The 23,799-nt window shown below is 41.3% G+C and overlaps 1 protein-coding gene across 1 annotated transcript in view; it reads left to right on the top strand.

The window, feature by feature from the left end:
* The window catches only part of FREM2 (FRAS1 related extracellular matrix 2), a 167,530-nt gene that overhangs the window by 70,895 nt on the left and 72,836 nt on the right, over positions 1-23,799 (top strand). The window contains exons 3-4 of the mRNA XM_043577721.1: positions 4,240-4,386; positions 11,701-11,931. Of these exons, the coding sequence (XP_043433656.1) occupies positions 4,240-4,386; positions 11,701-11,931 (378 nt within the window). The remainder of the gene's footprint in view (positions 1-4,239; positions 4,387-11,700; positions 11,932-23,799) is intronic.

Consider the following 23,799-nt stretch of genomic DNA (forward strand, 5'->3'; position numbering starts at 1 on the left):
GGCAAACTTGTTCAGCTGTGTGTCACCTGAAACCCTTGATTAACCAGTAACCTGGCACCTTCATCTTTCCGGAACATAAGCACCAACCCAATAATAAGTTTTATAAATTTGTAAGGAGAGATGAAGTTACCTGTTCCTAAGACCGTCCAAGCTATTTCATAATGCAATGGAAGGGTTAAACGGGCCTGGAGTCATCAGTAACCCCTGGAGGTGTCATTGAGATAAATACAAATCCCAGCGATTCACATTCATGGGTAATCGTTTAAAGCCTTTACACAGTGTTTAAGAATAGAAGTATGCAGAACATTTCAGAAAGGGCGTTATTAAAAACAATTCCTTTTTTTGTAATATAAGAAAAAGACTCAGTACTGAAAGAGTTATGTTACATTTGTGCAGGACATTGATATTGCCTGAGAAGTGAAGCACTACTGAATTTCTTTCAGCGGAGACGTTAGAGTGTCTTAATTCATTTAGTAGGTGTTTCTGTAACAGTTAAGCAAAATGGGCTGGATCATGTGTTGCAATCGGGACAGACCAAGTGAACAGACACAAAAGTAGACATATATAGGATATGAGGTTATGGAAAGCACTGTGGAGAAAAATTAATCAGAATAAAGGGCCTAGAGCATGCTGCGGTTTGCACTAGGGCTCACTGTTTTATACAGAGTGTGAAGGGAAGGCCTCCTTGACTCAGTATTCTTAAAACATGTAATATTTAGAAGTGTGATGTTTTCTGGAATATTTAAGGAGAGGATTAGAATCAGATCTCACAATTAGCTAAAAAGTGTCAAAAAATTTAGAGAAATAGAGAAACTGTGTTTAGTGATGTCTTCTTGGATATAGGGGAAAGAGATAGGAATAAAATATTCAGAACTGCCGACCAAAATTCATTTGTTGAGCACAAGAGTTACTAAAGAGGTCAGGAGTTATTAGTCACAAGTCAAAACTGAAGTATGTGCTTTGTGTAAGCTGAAAACTGTTATGAATAAAAAAGGAATAAAACAAGCAGGAGTCACAAATTAGCCACTCTAGTCCTAAAAATCATACTTATGACACAGATTTCTTCAATCCTCATTGTGTTGCAGACACTACTTGGAACTTGGAGACTAGGATGAATTTGACCAGCACCTGTCCCGAGGAGGTCAGACAGTTAGAAGAAGAACACACAGGCATGCAGATAAATAATTACAATTACTGTGGGGCACCCAAGTGGTTCAGTTGGTTAAGTGTCGGACTCTTGGTTTCCACTTAGGTCACGATCTCAAGGTTTTGTGGGTTTGGGGCTCCTGGGTGTCTCAGTCGGTTAAGCGTCCGACTTCGGCTCAGATCATGATCTCACGGTTTGTGAGTCTGAGCCCTGCATCGGGCTCCAGCTCAGAGCCTGGAGCCTGCTTCAGATTCTGTGTCTCCCTCTCTGCAACCCCGCCCCCCCCCCCCACCGGCTTTGTTCAGAAAACGCTTAGAAGTTGGGTGTGCCTGGATGTTTCTGTATAGAAGGCTGGAGATGTTAGGATGAAGAAGGAATGGCTTGGTAGAGCCTGACAAGAAGTACAAGAAGTTTGGAATAAAATCAGGCCTGTGATGGAGCCACAATGTAAATGAGAAGGAAGAGAGAAGTGTGGCACAAAGATGTTTTCCTGTAATAATTAGTTGAAAGATCAGAAATGTTTTATGTGTTAGTGCAAGTGATCAAATGCTATTCTAGTCTTATCTGTTACATTCTATGAGAAATGTTCCAAGTAACAGAACACAAACACAAGAGCTTAAAAAATCTTTAAATATCTTTAAAGGCAATAAAACCAAGGGTTGGCAATAGTAAAAGAATGAATGGCCACTCTGACTCCCCGACAAAAATTAGTATAATGTAGTACAATTATTTAATTTGTACAATTAAGCAAGATGAGGGGATGCCTGCTAACGTGCAAAACCGCAGAGGAATCTGTGAGTGAATCACCCCCAGATGAGAGGCTGGAGTCGGCGGCGCCGGAGAGGCTTCATGAAGGAGATGGTTAAGGGAGACTTCGAGGAGTGGAAAATGTGGGCAGAAGAATGATGGGCCATCATTTTAGGCCAGAGGACAGAGGGGACAGGAGGAGTGGCTGAGGCTGGCAAATCCATGGGGCAGAGGCTCTTGGCTGGATCTGGGAGTGAGCGAGTGCATCAGGGATAAGACAGGGTAGGTCAAGGCCAAACTGGAAATCCGCAAGGAAGGCCTGCCTTGACGCCTGCGGCAGCTGGCGGGAGCCAGGCAGAGGGGAGCCAGCCGCAAGGGGACTTCGGGCGGATTACCTGGAATCCGGCAGGGGGCGCGTGGGGGCTGGATGTGAGCATGCGCGGTGTGGCGGGGGGAACAAGCGAGCTAACTTTTGTGGAATGATGCAATCGATGCGCCACAGCGTGCCGCGCGCCTGCGTGGGTCATCTCCCTTCGTTCTCACGCCGGACGCAGGCGTTAATTAATATTACCTTCCCTTGACTCCCCACATGAGGAAGCAGAGGTCTAGGGAAGAAATTTGCTGAAAGACAGCAGATGAAAAACGAAGTAGGCCTTACACTTCAGGCCCCAGCCGTGGGCTCTCCTCGCGAAGACGGCACCGTGTGCAGGAGATGGTAGGCATGATACGTTCCTAAGGACAAAATGGATGAACTTCCTGCCCTCTGATCTATTTATATTTGTAAAAATTAACCAAAACGTGGAAAGGTCCATAGTCCTGTCCATGTAACACACGAAGGAGGTCCACATCTGTGATGCCTCATTTTACGTAGCTACGACATTCACAGCTTCAACGCCTTGTGTTTCTGTCTTTAGGTGTTTTAAGTTTTCCACTAAGAATGTCACATTTATTGTTCAGTGGCCCAATAGTATCTCATTGATTTGATGCACCCCCAAAAACTAAAAAGTTGTTTTGGTTTGGGTGCCTATTATAGAAAATATTGAAATGAAGGATTCCTTACAAATATCTTTTTGCTTCTCTTGAAGCAAAAATTCACAGGACTTACAAAATCAAACGGTACGAACCGAACAGCTTTTTGTCTCTTGCCTACATTTTGCCATGTAGCTGCCTGAAAGGCTCGTGCTAATTTACAATTCAAACAGCAATAAACAGCAAAACCAATTTCCCTATATAATCTCTGCTGCACTGGGTATTTTCTCTTTCGTCTTCAGTACATGTTGGTTGATAACTCAAAGTCACTGCAACTTTTCTTCTTAAAAATTTCTGGCAGAGATGGACGTGTTTTCATGTGCTTGTTCAGTCACTATGTTTCTCCTTGTGCAGATTTTTTGCCCTCCGTCTATTGAAATCATGATGTTTTCCTGTTTCGTTTCTCCTTCTTTAGAGTAGCTCTCTCTACGTGAACTCAGAAAAGAAGAAATTAGAATTAAAATGGTGCCTCTAGCTGTGTTTGTTACTTGGGCTTTTTTCCACCCTCTTCCAGAAAGACTTAAAAGAAATTACCAATGCCTTTGTTTATAAACTTCACTTTACTCTGAAATAATTGGTGTAGATCAAAGGAAATGGAAGGATACTGCAGAGTGATCAGCTGATAACCATTTCTCCTTTCATTTTCCTTGCCTAGCAGCTTTCACATTAGAGAGATCACACACAGTTTGTTTTCTCCTGATAGGCAGCCAGCTCCATTTTGGTGGGGAGGTGGGAGGAGAGAGCCTTATCTTGAGAACAGAATGGAATCAATGAAAAGAGCTGTCTGTTTGCTCTAAAGAATGGAGTGGACTATAGTGGGGAAGGGAGGCGGAGAAGGGATATTGGTTTTTTCTTAAGTGGTTATAATTAAAGCCTTCCATCCAATTGCTCGGTGAACCAGAAAAAGGTATTTGTGAAGTTGTATGTGTGTTTTTTAACATCCAAATGAGCCTTGAAGCCTTCTTTATAGAAGAAAACTTGCTCTCCAGCGGCACCTTGTGGAACGTGGGTCGTCCTGCAACTTGGATAGTTGTGCGTTTAAAGAAAATTGCTGCTAGTAGTTGTGTGGTTCTTCCCCATTACCCACTTTGCCTTCTAAAGATCAAGGGATTTTGTGAAGGATGTCAGCTATTGAATTTCTGTACAACAGTCGCCGAACAGTAAGCTGGTCTCCAGGTATGTATTATGGAGTTGCATGTCAAACCAAGTGGCTATAATGATTCTTAATGTTGTATCATCCAAATACTCTGTGGAAATTTTAGGGCCATTCATTCAAGAAAGTACTAATTTGGGGGCTTTAAATTTTTGTTTTCTAGGCGGAAACAAATTAACCAAACAGCATTTTCGTCTGAATTGGGCATGGATCTCGTTTGAAAAGGAATATTACCTGATCAATGAGGATTCCAAATTTCTAGATGTCGTTCTTAAACGCAGAGGTTACTTGGGAGAGACTTCATTTATAAGTAAGTTTAATCGACATTTCTGTTCCCAAATCCCCCTTTGTTCCTAGCAAATGTCCATAATTTTACAATGATTAAAATATGTTTAGTTTACTGCTCTAGTTTTAAAGTTTAAGGAGATGTTGACATTTAAAGGTTCTTAGACTGCTTCAGAAACATGCCAAGAGTTTTGTGTCAAAGCTAAATCATAGAGACAAAAGGCTATAAAAATAGGAAATGTGTAACCGAATATATATATACCTCTTCAAACCTTCAACCTACATATGATCTTTCTCTGATATAAATAACTTCATAAAAATGGCGGTAATCGCTCATAGGTTAAAATTTTTTAAATGTCAGTAGATCTCAGAAGAGGTTTAGGGGAATGTGTAATCTAACCATAGTATAAAACTCTGCAGAAATGCCAGTGTAAAACATATAGAAGGGCAACTTTAATAATAAGGGGTGAAAAACTATTCAGTAATCTATTAGACATTGATGTGTAATTTACTATTTGTTGCATTTGAATGCTCTGGTAGGTCACAAAAAGTCCAAGAACCCCAACTCTACATAAAAGCTCTACTTAAAAGATGCACATTGTGACTTTTCTTCAGAACCAATGTTCAGGCATTAAATATAATCATTTTCTGCTGCTTTACTCTTTTAAATAAAACTGAAAGTCAAAAGCAAAGACTAAAGCCTTTTTACAAGTCCAGTTCAAACTAACATATAACATCTAGGCTGATAGAATTTTCATGAGGTAAAAGAGCTTTCACTGAGTGAGAATATCAGCTAAGATAGGAATCTGGGAAAATGTTGGCAATAAAAAATAAAAGCTTGCTAATCCTGTGTTTGTCTGCAAAACAATTACTTGAAATTTTACTGGCCCATGAAATTCAAAAAGCATTAAAGAGTAGATCCCTATACACACACACACACACACACACACACGTACACACACATACCACACACAATACCTTTGCCACAGCCACAATCTGCCCCCACCAGGCTCCCCCCCTGATATTTGGATGCTGGGTATTAATTACTCCTTATTTTTAAAGTGCTTTTTGTTTTGGGGGCACCTGGGTGGCTCTGTCAGTTGAGTGTCTGGCTTCAGGTCATGATCTCATGGGTCATGAGTTTGAGCCCCGTATTCAACTCTCTGCTATCACCGCAGAGCCCGCTTTGGATCCTCTGTCTCCCTCTCTCTGCCCCTCCCCTGCTCATACTCTCTCTCTCTCTCTCTCTCTCTCTCTCTCTCTCTCTCTGTCTCTCAAAAATAAATAAACATTAAAAAAAATTTTTAAGTGCTTTTTGTTTTTTAAGCATGTAAGAGGGATTTTCACACCACTCTCAGCTGACCCCGTCAGGTTATTGGCTCCAGGGTAGCTGGTCCACCTGCGGACCTTGTGCTGCTCTGCTTCCGTCTTTTTTTTTATTATTTTTTTTAATGTTTATTTATTTTTGACAGAGAGAGAGAGAGAGAGAGAGAGCGAGCATGAGCGGGGGAGGGGCAGAGAGAGAGGGAGGCACAGAATCCGAAACAGGCTCCAGGCTCAGCTGTCAGCACAGAGCCCGACACGGGGCTCGAACTCACGTGAGATCATGACCTGAGCAGAAGTCAGATGCTCAAACGACTGAGCTACCCAGGCGCCACCCCCACCCTTTTTTTTTTTTCATGTTTTGCTCTGCTTCCGTCTTTTTTTTTTTTCAACGTTTATTTATTTTGGGGACAGAGAGAGAGCATGAACGGGGGAGGGGCAGAGAGAGAGGGGGAGGGGCAGAGAGAGAGGGAGACACAGAATCGGAAACAGGCTCCAGGCTCTGAGCCATCAGCCCAGGCCGGGGCTCGAACTCCCGGACCGCGAGATCGTGACCTGGCTGAAGTCGGAAGCCCAACCGACTGCGCCACCCAGGCGCCCCTCTGCTTCCGTCTTGATTTGTACATGCCTCCTCTTGGCTGCCATTTACACTCTCTTTGTCTAACCTTCCAAAGCATAGTGAATGCTCTTGGTGCTCTCTCTCTTTGGAAGCATGTTTTCTTTGCACACACACGCGTGCTCTGCAGATCAGGAATCTGATCTTGTCTTACTTATTGTCCGTGAGAGATTAGCCTTAACTGGACTTTGTGCTTGAAAGTATGCGGGAAATAATAACTGAGGCACAGAGAACCTCAGCAATTCTTAAGGATGCCTTTATCTATTTGCATTTTGCCAGAATTCCTGGTGGGTATGTTTAATTACTCACTTCCACTGAAAGTAATGGGAAAGTTAATGGTTGAAAGATATTTTTAAAGCTATCTTTTCGCATGTTTCTCTTCATTTTCTTTTTTAAAGCCGAATCCTAAAATGTCAAACAAGGGCTCTTTTTTTCTCCTAGCATTATTTTTTCAGCGAACTATGATTTCCTGCATGTGGAGATGAGCACCAGCCATTCTACAAAGGTTCTTTAGCTCTACTTGGTTAACCTCACACGTTACTTAGTAACCTGGGGAGATAGGAAGTTGGAAAGACTTCTGTGTGTGGCCCACACCCATCAATCATTGCAGAGATAATAGACTTCAAGCTGGGAGGGAGAATGGAAGTCAGATTAAAGAGGAGGGAAGCCTGGAAGAAGTTCTACAATGAATGTGTTTCATTTTACTGTTTCCTGAAACCTCCACTGTCACTTACAAGCTTCTAGAATTAGATCGTTTGCATGATATCTAGAGGCAGACTATCACTTAAGTTCAGGAGCATAGTTAGGAGGCCATGGATCACATGAAATTTATATAAGTGTTTTCTCAGAGATGATTATTAATTTTATAACCAGTATAATCCATTAACAAATGAAATATGTGTTTGCATTTCATAAGAGTATCGGAATTTCAAAGATCTTACTGCTACCAGCTATTGTGAATTTACTAAATAAAAGATACTTCGTTAGGCACACTAAGTACATTACCTTGGTCTTTTTCTCCTTACGACTTACTTCACTCGCTAATTCAACCTCACATTTGCTTGAGTGGCTTACTCAGTGCCGGCCACTGTGTTACATACTGGACTATGAAGGGACAATAATGATGGCTAAAATGTATTGAGTTCTTCTTATGTGCCAGCCCCAGTTCCCAATACCTTACATAGTCAACCTTGTGAGAGGAGTGTCATTATATCCCCCATGATGCAGGTAAAAAGAAACAGAGAGGTTGTCATCCTCCCAAAGCTACTAAGGAGCAGAGCTGAGATTTGGCCCCAGGGGTAACTTTCCTAACTACCACACTATGGTGCTTCTGAAATCCCCCATAACAGAGGAAGTTCATAACCTGCCTGTGGTCCCATGGCCACTACGTGGCCAAGGTAGGATATGATCTGTTCTCTCATTCCAAAAGTGCCTTGCTTACCCTCCATGCCATTTTTCCACACCAGAGGAAGAGCTGCAATTGTGGTTTTGCTTAGTAAATCAAAGGAATATGGTTTGCCTAATAATTAGTTCTCTTTGAAAAAATGAAAGCATAAACTTAAGCCCAATTTATAAGCTTTTTGATTTCTAGAATTCTTTTTGCCCCATCTAATAATGTTATTTATAATAGGTATGATTTACCAGCTGAGTATTTGTATCTCCAATTAAGAGCATGTTTTCAACGTTGTGTGTACTTTGCTGTCTCATCTACCATGTTAGATTAAAGCGTGGACTAATCTGTGTCCTCCACAGTCTACACACCATTTCTTCATCCTTTGTTAAAATGGGCACCTAGGGGGCGCCTGGGTGGCTCTGTCGGTTAAGCTCCAACTTCAGCTCAGGTCATGATCTCGTGGTTCTTGAGTTCAAGCTCCGTGTCGGGCTCTGTGCTGACAGCTCAGAGCCTGGATCCTGCTTCAATTCTGTGTCTCCCTCTCTCTCTGTGCCCCTCCCCACTCACACTCTGTCTCTCTCCCTCTCTCAAAAATAAATAACCATTAAAAAAAAATTTTTTTAGGGGTGCCTGGGTGGCTCAGTCGGTTAAGCGTCCAACTTCGGCTCAGGTCATGATCTCACAGTCCATGAGTTCAAGCCCCGTGTCAGGCTCTGTGCTGACAGCTCAGAGCCTAGAGCCTGCTTCAGATTCTGTGTCTCCCTCTCTCTCTGCCCCTCCCCTGCTCATGCTCTGTCTCTCTCTGTCCCAAAAATAAAAACATTAAAAAATTTTTTTCTTTAATTATAAAAAAATGGGCACCTATGTAAAGGGCCCTATGGAGGTATGAAATATTTAGTATGTGTCCACCGACCCTCGGGTTTAATGCATCTAAGATTTACCTGGATCCTGCTAAAACGTCGATTCTGATTCAGTAGGTCTGGGGTAAGGCCTGTAATTCTGCATTTCTAACAAGCTTTCAGATGTTGTTTATGCTGCTGGTCCATGGATAGTAAGTAACTGTATCCTGTAGCAGGATAGACTAACACTACACTCAGAGTAGGTACTGTGTGTTAATTATAAAAAGGAAATCTTTATTTTTGACCCAAAGCAAGTTTAGTATTCCATCTAAGTCTTATTTTACCCTCTAAAAATATGACACGTCCTTAATTTTACCTCATGTTTGAGAGGTGTAAGTCTTTTTTCACAAAATAGACGTCCATTCCTCTTTGCTTGGCGAATCAACGATCTTGCCTATTTATAATTTACATCCAGTCAGGAATGTTTTATGAAGTCCATCTAAAAAAATGATATGTGTTTTTAGCAGCAACCGTGAAATTTGGTACGACAGTCTACATTTTATCAGGTTGGATAACTCAATTATCACTTAGTAAGGATGACTAGTTGGAACTAGTAGACATTCTTTGTATTATACTCATTCCTTTTTTTAAATATTCTTTTATTTACTTTTGAGAGAAAGAGTGCACATGGGAGAGGGACAGAGAGAGAAGGAGAGAGAGAATCCTAAGCAGGCTCCACACTATCAGTGCGGAGGTCGATGCGGGGCTTGAACCCACGAACAGTGAGATCATGACCTGAGCTGAAATCGAGAGTCCGAAGAGTCGGACGCTTAACCGACTGAGCGGCCCTATACGCATTCCTTTTTATTTTTAAACTGCCTTTTGAATCTCTAAGAAAATAATGCATCGCTGGTGAAACAAAACAAAAGTGGTTATCAGAGAGCAAATAGCAAATTCTTCTGCTGGCCCATGCCACTGTGGATAGATGGGTCAATGAGCAGCATGTGTGCTGGAACCTCATAGAGAATGATTCCTCTCATCATCCATTACCTTGGCAGTGAATCATGGCGGACCCAAGAGGTGTTGACAACCTGTCTGTGTGCATTAGGAACCAAAGAGCTAACGGGAAGTCTGCAGCATTCAACAGGATACGTAGTGCTGGAATGCCTGGTTCTGTGCCCTTTTTCCTCCTGATATTAAAAAATCATGTTTTACCTACTATTGAAAAAAAAATGAGATATTTTTATCTCAGTTGCTTCTGAGAGCTATAAGACAAAAATATTTTATTAAAAAATTTTTTTAAACATTTATTTATCTTTGAGAGACAGAGAGAAACAAAGCAGGGGAGGGGCAGAGAGAGGGAGACACAGAATCTGAAGCAGGCTCCAGGCTCTGAACTGTCAGCACAGAGCCCGATGCAGGGCTCAAACCCAGGAACCGTGAGATCATGACCTGAACTACAGTCAGACGCTTAACCGACTGAGCCACCGAGGGGCCCCAAGACAAAAATATTTTAATGAAATATTTATTTTCGTTGTCATTTCAAGATGAAACTAACAGATGAAAATATTCAGATTCATCTGACGTAAGCACCATTATTTAAAAATAAGGTACTTTTTTCAATTAAATAAGAAATGCTACAAACACTTTATTTTCAGGCTTAATTCTAATAGTCACAAGATTTTATTTCCCCCATTTTAAAGCTGTCTTTCCTACAGATTTTTCTCAAAATGCCAATATTTAAAGAAAGTTACTTGAAAATTATTCTTTTTAATGTTTTTTTGAGAGAGACAGACAGAGCATGAACAGGGGGCAGGGGGGAAACAGAGAGAGAAGGAGACACAGAATCTGAAGGCGACTCCAGACTCCAAGCTATCGGTGCGGAGACCGACACGAGGCTCAAACTCACAACCATGAGATCATGACCTGAGCCAAAGTCAGACGCTTAACTGACTGAGCCACCCAGATGCCCCTATCTGAAAATTATTCTATTAACATGGCTCACTAAGAGGTTTGGATTCAGCACTTAAGGATATACTAGTACAAGTACAAAGTAGAACAAGTACTAACTGCAATTTATAATTTTTCGATGACATTGGATTTGTTAACTGTTGACTGTTTATAGATAACCTGTGACTTGAGAACATGGTATAGTGATGGTGAAGATCCTCTTGCAATGTAGTGAGAGACTCAGAGGTCCTTCAGCCTTCCCAGCTAACTGCAATTGACCTTGAGTTGAACCATCAGAGGGAGCCCAACATACTGCTCATAGGAATCACATATATTTAGCTCTACAATTCTGTTCACATGGTTTCATGGAATTCTGAAGTGTTACACACACACACACACACACACACAAACCTGGATGTGGTCATATTGACAATCACTGAATTATATTCTTTTAAGGATCGTAGTCCCAGTAAATGTGGAGAGAATATTGTAATTTTTTTTATTATTGGCCATTCACAACTTTGATTATCAAAGAATTCTTGACTCACAGAGTTCCTTATTTTCTAGTTAGAGAATTTTTCTAATGTTTTTATCATATGGCACATGCAGTATAACACATGTAAAAGTAAAAGTGAAGAGTTTTTTGGGGCACCTGGGTGCCTCAGTAGGTTAAGCCTCTGACTCTGGGTCAGGCCATGATCTTGCAGTTCATGAGTTCGAGCCCCGCATCGGGCTCTGTGCGGACAGCTCAGAGTCTAGAGCTTGCTTCGGATTCTGTGTCTCCCTCTCTCTTTCTGCCTCTCCCCCACTCATGCTCTGTCTGTCTGTCTGTCTCTCTCTCAAAAATAAACAAACATTAAAAAAAATTAAAAAAGTAAAGAGCTTCTAAGACTGAATGAACTGTAGGAATAAGAATATTTGCAACATGAATATTAATTTGCTGAGTCTTGCTTTACAAGAGGTTCTAACACAAACACAGTTCAAAGAATGTATAGCAAAACCATCATGAGGTAAGAATAGAACAGAATCATGAACCCCCAATACCTACAGTAGAACCCTTTTACTGTGGCACCTGTACCCCAGTCGTCCAGCTCATGGAATCAAAGCTGGACGTAGTGGCAGGCAGAATAAATAGCACACAAAAGGTTAACGACAAGGCAAACTTTAATAATCCAATTAAAAATGAAGCTAAGAAAATGATACCATGTTTTTGTGAAGGTATCGGCACAAGAGATGGGACTGCAGAAAAAGACAAAGACTTCAAGGGCAAAGCACAGAAACAAGTGCAGTTCAACCCAGGCCAGACCAGGGCCACCTGGAGAGTGCGCATCATGAGCGATGGAGAACACGAGCAGTCGGAGACCTTCCAGGTGGTTCTCTCAGAGCCTGTGCTGGCTGCTCTGGAATTCCCTGCAGTGACCACGGTGGAGATTGTTGACCCTGGAGATGGTGAGAGCTGTCGACTTGTTTGTCTCGTCGCTGTTGGGTTTTTAATGACAAAATACCTTATAAAGGAAGTTTTAAATTCAGTGTTTGGACTTGCTATGGGGGGAATGTTCTAGACTAATAGTTTCATATTCTCACATGTGCTGATGGGAGAGGGAAGCCAAAAACTAATAAGGGAAGCTATATCATTTCAAGTAAATGAACTACGTAAGCTCATATGAATTATCAGCATGTTCTTTCTCTTACTGTCATTCTGTTCTTTCGAATCAATATTGCTCATCTCATTTTTCTTGAATTAATTCGTTACTTTTTAAAGTCTTTTAAATGTCTTTTAAAGTGTCCTTTAAACAAAGAGTTTAAGAATCAGACCGTTTGGGATTAATTTGTTCCCCATGTTACACTTGATTGTTCAAGTGTTAGAATTTTTATCAGCCAACAGTTTTCACTTGGCTGTGCGCCTCCACATTTGTTACATAAAACCCACCAGACCTATCCCCACTCTTTGGCGAATCGTGTCTTAAATCACTCCTCTTAATTTCTATTAGATTATGCTTTTTTGTCAGTGCACACCTTTGGCTGATGTTGGTAAAGTGAACCTCACTGCTTTCATGTGTAATTTGACCTATTCCCTCCCCCTTGCCATCGTTCTAAGTGCTAGCTTGTCTCCGTGCAGTCAGGAAAGGAAAAAAAGAAAAAAAAAAGAAAAAGAAAATGAAAGAAAGAAAGAAAAAGGTTGAATGGCTTTCTGAGGGCTGGCATTTATTCAAAGGTTGGAGAGAGTCTTCTCAAGCTGAAATCCTGTCAGAAGCCAGACGTGACTTTCTTTTTAACTGCCAGCCTACTTTATTTTGTCAGTCAGAAAACTCTTAAATTTTCTCTGAAGATACAATCTACTGAGTACCCGAAATGGAGACCTGTGTGGAAATCTCTGGGTTAAAAGACTGAACCTAATTAGAGAGAGAGCATAAGAGAACTGGGCTCGGGGTCTGTTTGTTTAACATCTCTCTTTTAGTTAAATGTGAAGTTCAATTATGCTTCTAATTCCTTTAAAGAACAGTTGGCATTTAATTACATTTAGTTTTATCTGCATTATCTAGGAATGAATAATTAAAGTTTCTTCGAGTCTTAAGTCTTGAATAAGTGGTAGCATAATAAAGCTTCTCTCTTTTGAACCAGCCCATGGCAGCTTTAATACACATGAACTGGCCCATCAGTTAGAGTTTGTTTGAAGCCATTTCTTTCTTCCTTCGTTTTTTTTAAGGAAGCTCTAGGTGCAGTGCGGGGCTTGAACTCACAACCCTGAAACCAAGAGTCACATGTTCTACCTTCTAAGCCAGCCAGGCACCCCTGAAGCCATTTTTTGATACTTTATTTGCCAGTTGGTATAATTGTCATTGTTTACCTTGAGGAATAAATCACTTAAACTCATCCGTCCCTTTCTATTTCTCAGAATAGGGTAACACTCTATACTCTGTACCCATAGTAGATCTGAGAAGTGGAATATTAAAATACGTACATACAACACACACACACACACACACACACACACACACACAACTTTGCCATAATGTCATTTAATGTAATGGTCATCAAAGTTGTTATAGAATTTTCTAGATGACATTCAGCCCTCGTCATTCCAGGCCATGATCATTCCTATGATAACTGACAAGTGTCTCATAACGCCTGGTATATTCCATGTCTTGTTGAAGACCATTAGTCTTAAAGTTATAAGATCTGAGTTTGATTCCCAATTCTACCATTTCTAGTTTTATGACCTTAATCAAATCAAACACCTTTTCTTAAGATTTAGTTTCCTAATGCACAAAATAAGAAAAATTAATGAGTCTCATGTTGCATCATTCTTGTGAAAGAATTCTATAAAACATAAACACAATACTACTGTTGTTATTTCTAGTATCACAAATAACATTGTTAGATTTCATCTTAAGAGATTAAAGAGCCCTTGTTCCCCACCATTAAAGGGTCACTCTCCCTACCATTTCAAAATTTTGACTGTTTCTTTCTACACTCTCTTGTAACTCTTCACATAGAAATTTGCTAGCCCTAGGAACTATTATGCCTCTAACCTTCCCCTCTATGTATTAGTTCTAGGTAGTGTTATGAGATTCTATTTTGCATGCATTCAAAATGTGTTCAGCTCGTATGTGTGCTGGGTACAGCGCTATGTGTTAGGGATGCAAAGATAATAGGATAGAAATCTTTCTGTCAAAGAGCTTATGGTCTAATGGGAAAGAGAGCCCTACCGATAAATGATTGCAATAGAATGTGATGTGATGCAATACAGTATAAACAAAGTGTTATGGCAGCAAGAAAAGGAAATAACCACCACTGCTTCATTTTAGTCTGGAAATTGTTTACTAGCCAGTTAATAAAAGAGCTTTTCCCAGTTCCTTACTTACCCATAACAGCTACAGATAATGATAATAATTGAAATTCATCACACACTCACTACCGACAAACAGCACAATTAACACATTTTATATACATTCTTTCACTCCCTATTATCTCCATACTTGTAGATCTTTTTACTTGGTTGGTTTATAGAATGCTCTCAATTTTACATGTGACAAATTTTAGAATACTTGCTCCCATGTTTTGTGACAAAACAAACAAAACAAACAACTTACTAACATAAACTCTCTCTACACACACACACACACACACACACACAAGCATATACATACATACATCCTGAATTCTCACATGTTCATAATTATACTCTTATAATACTCTATCCATTTATATTTTTTAACTTACATAGTTGTGATTTAGGTAAAGATTTTAAATGACTCTGCATTTAAAAAAATTTTTTTAATGTTTTATTCTTGAGAGAGACAGACAGAGCATGAGCGAGGAAGGGGCAGAGTGAGAGAGGGACACAGAATCCAAAGCAGACTCCAGGCTCTGAGTTGTCAGCACAGAGCCTGACGTGGGGCTCAAACTCAACGAGCCATGAGATCATGACCTGAGCCGAAGTCGGACGCTCAACAGACTGAGCCACCCAGGCGCCCCTGACTATGTGTTTTATTCAACACATGAGTATCTACATCTACTGCGGAAATACGACATACACTTAAGTAGTTACTTATCTAGCCTCAAGTACTATTCAGTACCCATATGGATGTTCTGTAATATGTCTCACGCTTCCAGATGTTTTGAATGTCTGGCTGGGAACACATGGTTCCAAGAACACAGCCTGGTTTCTGGCTGGAAAGCCAAGCTCTATGATCAATAGAAATGACCATTCTCTAAGGAGTGGCCCCAGTCACTATGTCTTCCTGCATCCTGTGTGCAAGAAGGCAGCCTGCCTCAAAGGGCAGTCACCACTGGGAGCAAGAGCACCCCATTCCTCATCCCTGGACACCCTGGGTGGCCATGAATAGAAGGGAGCTAATCTCCTACAGTTCACATGCAGATCTCATTGCCATGTTGGTACTTGCCCTGCCAGTGAGAGAGGGGCCATGCAGGGACAGCTCAGCTGTCAGATGGGACTTCAGAAGCCCACATTTTTGTCTAGAACGTATTTTTTGAGATCTTTTTTCAGTTTTTTTAAAAGTTTATTGATTTATTTTGAGAGAAAGAGAGAAAGAGAACCAGCGACAGTGGGGAAGGGCAGAATGAGAGAGGGAGAGAGAGAATCCCAAGCAGGCTGCATGCTGTTAGCCACGAGCCTGATGTGGGTGGGGCTCAATCCCACAAACCATAAGATCATGACCCGAACTGAAACCAAGAGTTGGATGCTTAACCGACTGAGCTACTCAGGCACCCCTAGAACAGACATACTTTGTCGCATGAAGAAAGAGGACTGAAAATGGAGAACTTTTCCTTCTACTTAACAAAGTGCTATGGGCGCACAAAAGAGGGACACACCATTCTGCCATGATTGTTGGGATCAATAGCTTTCTAGACAAATGGGGTCATTTCGTCATTTGTTGAGTAAATCAATCAATTCAATGTCCTCAAAAATTGAAGTCTGCGATACAAAGAGGAAAACTAGAATAAGAAGAAAACAGACTGCTAAACAGAGATATTAATCTCTCTTTGGCATACTTCCCTTGTCCCAGGTTCTTGTGGCCTTGGAGGCACTCCCATGGAAAATCTGCTCTTATTGTCAAGATTTTTACCTTACTTTTCAGTCGTCTATCGCTGTTATCTTTCCTTGTTTCAGTTTGATTCCACAGTCTCCATCCTTTACAAATGCAGTTCCAGTTGGGATGGGTTTTAAAAAAATTTTTTTAATATTTATTTATTTTTGAGAGAGAGAGAGAGAGAGAGAGCAAGCAGGGGAGGGGTAGAGAGAGGAGACACAGAATCCAAAGCAGGCTCCAGGCTCTGAGCTGTTAGCACAGAGTCTGACGCAGGGCTTGAACTCACAGACTGCGAGATCATGACTTGAGCCAAAGTCAGACGCTTACTCGATTGAGGCACCCAGACGCCCCGGGAGGGGTTTTAAAGTGCATAAACCATTTAACTTGTTGTCTGGATGAGGAACCTGAGAAATAGTGCCATCCTTAAATCTCTGCCTCAATCGACCACTTGGTCGATTGGTTGTCTTTAGCGTTGTCAGAGATGGGTGAGATTACCCTTTATCTGAGGGCGGTAACAATTAGCTGTGGTGGAAAGACCCGCTGTGATGAGGCTGGACTGAATCAACAGCAGACAGCAGATGGCCATAAGACAAGAAGGGCTTTGAAGAAATTTCGGGTCACTGTTACTCCTTCTGCCCTTTTTTTCTAACCTAACCCAGAGAATTCCAAAAGGATTATTCCATAGGTCAAGGGTAAGATAGTAATCACAATGCCAATCTCTACCATATTTGAATATCCACGGTTGAGCCAGACCCTGCATTAGGAGCTGGGCAATCATATCTCATGTAAACCTGTGATTGATATGTCAATTTCCAAATCGGATCTCTGAGGCTCAAAGAATGTATTTCCCCAAAGTCCTCTGCTAATAAGTGCCAGAACCAGGGTTTGAATATATAGAGATTTTTTTCTACGAAGCCCTTCTCTCTATTCTCTGAGTTTTACAGTCTTCTGTCATTTCTTGGGACTGAAAAGAAATAATATCCTAATTAAACCACATGCTTTGCCAACAGCAGCATTGTCTCACCCATTCTTGTATATGAAACGAACAAACAGAGCCAAGAACAAAGTGATTCCTTCTCTTCTTATTCTATTAATTTTCCCTTTATATATCAAGCCAAAAATATATTAGTATAGGTGAACAAAACCAAGTATTCTAGAAAGATAATCAAGACTGCTTCAGCATTATGTATCTGTACGTTCAACAGCTGTTTATTGAGTTTTTGCTACATGCCAGGAATTCTGCTAAGAGGTAGGGATGCTACAGTGAAGAAGGCATACTAATTTTGAAAGGGTATCATTAGGTGATTGCACTCCACAAAATTATTATAACTAACAATGTACAATGTTATGTGCTGTGATAAAGGAGCAATCAGCACCCACAGGAGAAGCCTGAAAGAAGATTCTCGATTTCCTGTTTATTCGGTTCCCTAACTGTCAGACATAACACCATTTCTTCTCACTCTGAGAAGCATCTAGATATTAATTAACATTAAGCATTTTCATTTCTGTTAAGAGGAAAATAGGTAAGAGCTAAAACTTATTTTACATTAAGATCCCATTCCTTTTTTACCTCGTATAATTTCTAACCAGAGTAAATTAGTTTTTTGTACTTTACTAGGAGACTACAACCTCAGATATAGGTATTCGAGTACAGATACCGAACATAGATGTCTAAAGTCCCTAAGTATTTCGTGCAATTATTTACTATGTACATACTTGAAGTATCTGCAAACTTCTGATTGAAAGGGGCTCGTTCTGATACCTTTATGATACCAAAAATCAACCGTGAACCCAGGGAATTAAATATTTGGTCTGTGTAATCATTTTCTGTATGACGAGATTAGGTTAATTCTGTACAATATACAGTAGCGAATAAACATCCCATTCCAAAGAAAAGTAGAACTTTAATGTCAAGAATGCTAATCGTATTGGCTACAAAGAAAAGGCAAACTTTTGTGTGCTGAGTGAGCCAACCCGTTTCATGCAGTGGAATTCAGATGACATAGGCTGTAACATGAAACACAAACATTAATTATTCTTTCTAGAAGTTGGTACTGTTGTCACAGTTGACATAGGGAGATCATTGGCTACCAAATTTGAAGGTCCAGAATTAATGAAATGGTAATCCACGGCAGCTATGACACCAAAATGAGAAAGAAGCATGAAAAAATTCAATTTCAGTGAGAGTGGAAGTTTTTTTTTTTTTTTTTTTTTTCTTTTTGAATCCTGTTGCCGTGAAGCACAGGTCATTGTCTTAAGAGAAGCAAACAATTTGAAATACCGGCTAAAATTACAGCACACATCTGTACATTTCTGGCACCAAAAGGTGGATATGAAAAAAGGTGGTGTAAAATAAAGCCATTGTAGTGTTGTAAAACTTCCTGAAAGTTTCTACATTCACAAAATAAAAACTTTTAACGATATGCACAAAGATTACCCTAAGATTCACTCTTACCAACATTTGCCTAGTGCTAAAGGATAATTTTTGGATCTCACGGCATCCTGTTGTGAGCTTGTAATACTTACTATCATGTGGGGTGCCTGGGTGGCTCAGTCAGTTGAGCGCCTGACCAGCTCAGGTCACGATCTCATGGTTCCTGAGCTCGAGCCCCACATGGGCTCACTGCTGTCACCGCAGACCCCACTTCTGATCTTCTGTCCCCCCTCTCCCTCCTCACTCGTGCTCTGTCTCTCAAAAATAAATAATAAAGAACATTAAAAAAAAACCCTTCCATTAAAAAAACACTTGTAAGCATGTTATTTAGATGTTTTCATTACTCTCATTTGTGTCTTTTTCAAGTCCCTGTTGAATTAACCTGTACTAATTACTATGTCTGTTTGAGAGTGAAAAACAGACCATAGAGATGTAAGAGAGATGTCCAAGATCAAACGTATCAGGGACAGACTTCCTACTCAGTGCCACTTGTCGAGCAGGCTGAGGACAGCATGGTAGCCTGAGGAGGTACCGGAACATCTTCTGTGTTACTTTTGAATGTTCCAGACTTTCTAAAGACAACAAACACTCAGTGCCTTTGTCCATGCACTGCCTTTGCTTTCTCTGTTCTATTGTGACAGAGATTTTTAGAAGATAATTTGTTCCATCTTGGTTTTAGTGGAATCTGTTTTTTTTTTTAATCTGTTCAGTATAATTGAGAAAAGACTGGCATGAACAGTAGCTTTCAAATGTAACTACAACTATTTTATTTCTGAGAACAAAAGTCATTTTTGGCCAAAGTTACAGCACAGTCAAACCTAAAAATAAAAACTGTGATTGCAGCTCAAAGCACTCGTTACAATCGAGTTGCAGTGACTAATGACGAATGCATTCACTTTACTCAGCTTCATCTTTGCACTTACAGAATAATGAAACCAATCTGAAACTATAAAAGTAACACATGTTCATTGTCAAGAATTCTGAACGATTTAAAGAAGTAAAAGCCAGGGGTGCCTGGGTGGCACAGTCGGTTAAGCATCTGACTCTTGATCTCAGTTCAGGTCGTGATCTCACGGTTCATGTGTTCGAGTCCCACAGGGGGCTGATGGTGTGGAGCCTGCTTGGGATTCTTTCTGTTCCTCTCTCTGCCCCTCCCCTGCTCACGTGTAACCTCTCTCTCTCTCTCTCTCTCTCTTCCCCCCCCCCCAAAATAAATAAGTAAACATTAAAAAAAATTTTAAGAAAAGGAAATAAAAGTCACTCATAGACCTACTACATGGGAAAGCCAGTGTTAAGGGTTAGAGAGGATGACCCTGTAGTCATTTTTGTCTACGTATCTCTATTTACTTAGCAGAGTTTACTATTTCTGTAATACCACTCTTGCTTTGTCTTTCAAAGAACACCCTCCCAGAGACTGCTATGGTTTCCATCTAATGGGCTAGTTGGGATCTGACAAATGATATGCTGCTATATTACATAACACACGTGTTATATTCATAAGCATATTATTGTACATTTATGCACGTAACTTCTATAATACTTCTGTAACTTTGTCAGTATGACCATCATGCAGATTTTGTTCCTTACATAACACTTTTATAAGTTTATATATAGAATTCTATGAATACATTAGATGTCTAAACAAATTTTCAAATACTTGTTTTTAGCTTCCTTTGTTCTGCTTCTGCTGTCCCCGCCAGCTTTTTAGCAGTAATTTATGTCTCTTATAAGCTCAGTTGGGCCTTCTGGCCTAAGTGCAGCTGCCGGCCGATCCGAGTGCTCTTCTTTCACAAGTGGATCATAGCAGTTACTCTCTTGGGCTTTGAGATGGACTTCTTGGGTTCAAATATGGGTATCACTACCTACCGGCCTAAGCTTCGGCCGGTTTTGAACCTCTGTGTCCTCAGAGATAAAATGACAATCATAATAGTTCTTATGTGAAAGGATTGTTGCCAGGATAAAACTAGCCGATATGTGTGAAGTGTTCAATGTTTATTTATTTCTAAGAGAAAAAGAGAGACAGTGTGCAAACGGGGGAGGGTCAGAGAGAGAGAGGGAGACACAGAATCCGAAGCAGGCTCCAGGCTCTGAGCTGTCAGCACAGAACCCGACACGGGGCTCGAACTCACGAACTGTGAGATCATGACCTGAGCTTAAGTCGGCACGCTTCACCGACTGAGCCACCCAGGCATCCCTCATGTAAAGTGTTTAGAATAGGGCTTTGCAAATAGTTAAGAATCCCATACATATGAGCTAATAATTTTTAAGGCTGATAAAAAAACAAATGCCACTTTCAGGGGTTTTAAAAAGTTATGCTTACTTGAGGCAGTCTGTGTATAAGCTCTCCTGTATATATAAAATGAAGTTGAAAAATGATATGAACTGGAAAAACCTAGCAAGAAAGCCTTTCCTCATCTCGCCTTTTCCAGTTTCTCCCACAGATGCACATTTCTGCCCACATTAGGTCAACGAAAGACCTAAATGTGGTGCTGGACCTGTTTACCCTCTTTCAGACCAAGTGTAGGAGTGAGTTTCAGAGCTAAAAGCAAGCTCTGGACACCTGGGGGGAGAGAGAGAGAGAGAAAGAGAGAGAGAGAGAGAGAGATCTTCCCTATTCTTATAAAGATACTAATCCCCAAATGAGGGCCCCTCCCTCATGACCTCATCTAAACCTAATTACTTCCCAACTGTCCCCACCTCCATATATCATCACTTTGAGGGTTAGGACTTCGATGCATAAATTTTGAGGGACACAGTCCACAGCAAACTTTAATAAAGAAACAAAACTGGGGCCCCTGGGTGGCTCAGCCGGTTAAGCGTCCAACTCTTGATTTTGGCTTAGGTCGTGATCTCATGGTTGTGAGATGAGCCCTGAGTTGTGCTCCACACTGGTAGAGTCTGCTTGGGGTTGTCTCTCTCCCTCTCCCTCTGCCCCTCCCCCACTCACTTTCTCCCCCGACCCCCAACAAAGAAACCAAACTTTCTGTAATATTTCTACGAATGCCATTGGAGTAAATGACCTGAGGACTGCCAAAACCTAGGTGGTACCAGACTTAATTTCCATGAAAAGAAACTCATTGGAACTCATTGAAGACCCGACTTGAATATTTCATGGCACCTTGTGTATTTTTTCTAATGAAGCGCTATGATGATTTCTATATTGAAATTTTATGTTTGGTAAAATCCCACTTCATACAAGTAGGAATAATTTTGCCCTTAAAAAAACTCCTCTTATAAATAAATAAGATATTTCTCTAGATGTCACTCTGTTCCCATTTACAGCAAACATTTTTAAGTGTGCCTGCTGTCTTCTCAGTTTCTCTCCTCCAATTCCTTCAGGCTTTTGTCCCCTCCACTCCACTGAAACAGTTCTTATAAAGGTAACCAGTAATTTCCCTTTGCTAAATCCAATGATCGATTCTCAGCTTTCTTGACTTGTCAGCAACACTTGAGACATTTGATTGTTCTCTGGTTTTTTTTTTTTTTATGTTTTTTATTTATTTTTGACAGAGAGAGAGAGAGAGAGAGAGAGACAGAACACGAGTGGGGGAGGGGCAGAGAGCGAGGGAGACTGAATCTGAAGCAGGCTCCAGGCTCTGAGCTGTCAGCACAGAGCCCGATGCGGGGCTAGAACTCATGAACCACAATATCATGACCTGAGCTGAAGTCTGAAGCTTTACTGACAGAGCCACCCAGAGGCCCTTTCATTCCCTGTTTCTGAAAACACTTTTTGCACTTGACCTCCAGTATCCACACACTCCCTTGGTTGTTCTCATCCCTGGGACCCCTCCTCAGCCTCCTTTGCTCAGCCTTCCTTATCTCCCTGACCTCCAACTGCCCCGAGGTTAGTGCTTGGATCCATTGTCTTCTTTATCTACAATCCCTCCCTAACTGATTTTATTCTGACTCAGACTTCACCTACAGCAAAATGCTGGTGCCTCGCACTTTTCTATTTTTCTATTTCCAATCTGGACCTGTCCGCTGAAATCCAGGATTGTATGCTCAGCTGGCTCGTTTGACATCTCAGCTAAAATTCAAACCTCAATTTTAATATGCCCAAAATGAAACTCCTGATCTGCGCCCCACATCTGATTCTCCTGCAGTCTCTATAAACAGCAATGTCATCTTTCTGGCCGGTCAAGATAGCAAAGCTTGGAATCACCCTTGACTCCTCTGCTCTCTCACGTACTACATCTGATCCGTCAGAAAATTCTTTTGGCTCTTCCTTTGTATGTCCTGCACACAGCCGTGTTATCCCAGCTCCACTGCCGCTGCCTGGTCGTCTGCTGTGATCTCTCTCCTAGACGGCTGCAAAGCCTAACTGAGCTCCTGGCCAGCTCCTGGGCCCTCAGTGTCTCTTTATCTCACAGCAGCCAAAAATAACGTCCTTAAGATATGGCAGCTTACAGCATCCCCGTGTTTAAAGCCTTCTCATGCTTTTATATTGACAGCTGGATGGGTGTACCCAGAGACAACGGACAGACCACGTATTAAAATACAACTCTGACCCATAGCCTACAGCAACTGGGAAGCCAAACCACAGCCTCTGTCCATAGCAGTCAGCCCCAGATGGTCAAAATTTGATCAATAACTGACAGCTTCCTTCATTTTGCCCTCATTTTCAACTTAAGACCGACCACAGAAACCGGATGTGCACCCCTAACTAGTCACATAGGATGCCCCGCTTCTAGTTAGCTTGCCCACAGCTTCCCTGTACCCACAGCCTCCAGCCAGGGTGCCCCTGTAGCCTTCCCTTGTTCCCGCTATACAGTTTTCTCACCCCTCGGCCTGCCTTTGAGTCTCTGCTAAAGACAAGTGATAGTGGCCGACTCCTTTGCTATGGCGCAGTGAATAAATGGCCTGTGCTTGTTTTCATCCCGTTGGTTGGTCTTTGATTATTTACACAATATTTTACTCCGAGTAAGACCCGACATCCTCCCAACGATCCTGAAGTGCCAAGTGATCTTCCCGGCACCCACCCTGTCACTGCTGCTGTGGTCCCATGTCCTGCCTTCTCTTTTTTACCCCACTTACTCAAACCACATTGGCCTCCTGGCCATTCTTCGTGCACACCTGGCACACCCAGGCCTGAAGCCCTTTTCACTTGTTCACTCCTTTGCCGAGAATTCTCTTCTCTAAACTATGTATGTAAGGCATCTCATTACCACCTTGAAGTCTCATCTCAAATGAGACTCTGTCACAGATACTTTCCCATATAACACAGGCCGACCGTGGCACATTCCCCTGCCTTAGCCCCTGTCCCCTTCAGCACACTCTATTTTCTTCACATAATTCATTACCTCCTGGCATACTACATATTCTTGTATA

The sequence above is a fragment of the Prionailurus bengalensis genome, chromosome A1 (assembly GCF_016509475.1).
Source record: "Prionailurus bengalensis isolate Pbe53 chromosome A1, Fcat_Pben_1.1_paternal_pri, whole genome shotgun sequence".
Classification (NCBI taxonomy): Eukaryota; Metazoa; Chordata; class Mammalia; order Carnivora; family Felidae; genus Prionailurus; species Prionailurus bengalensis.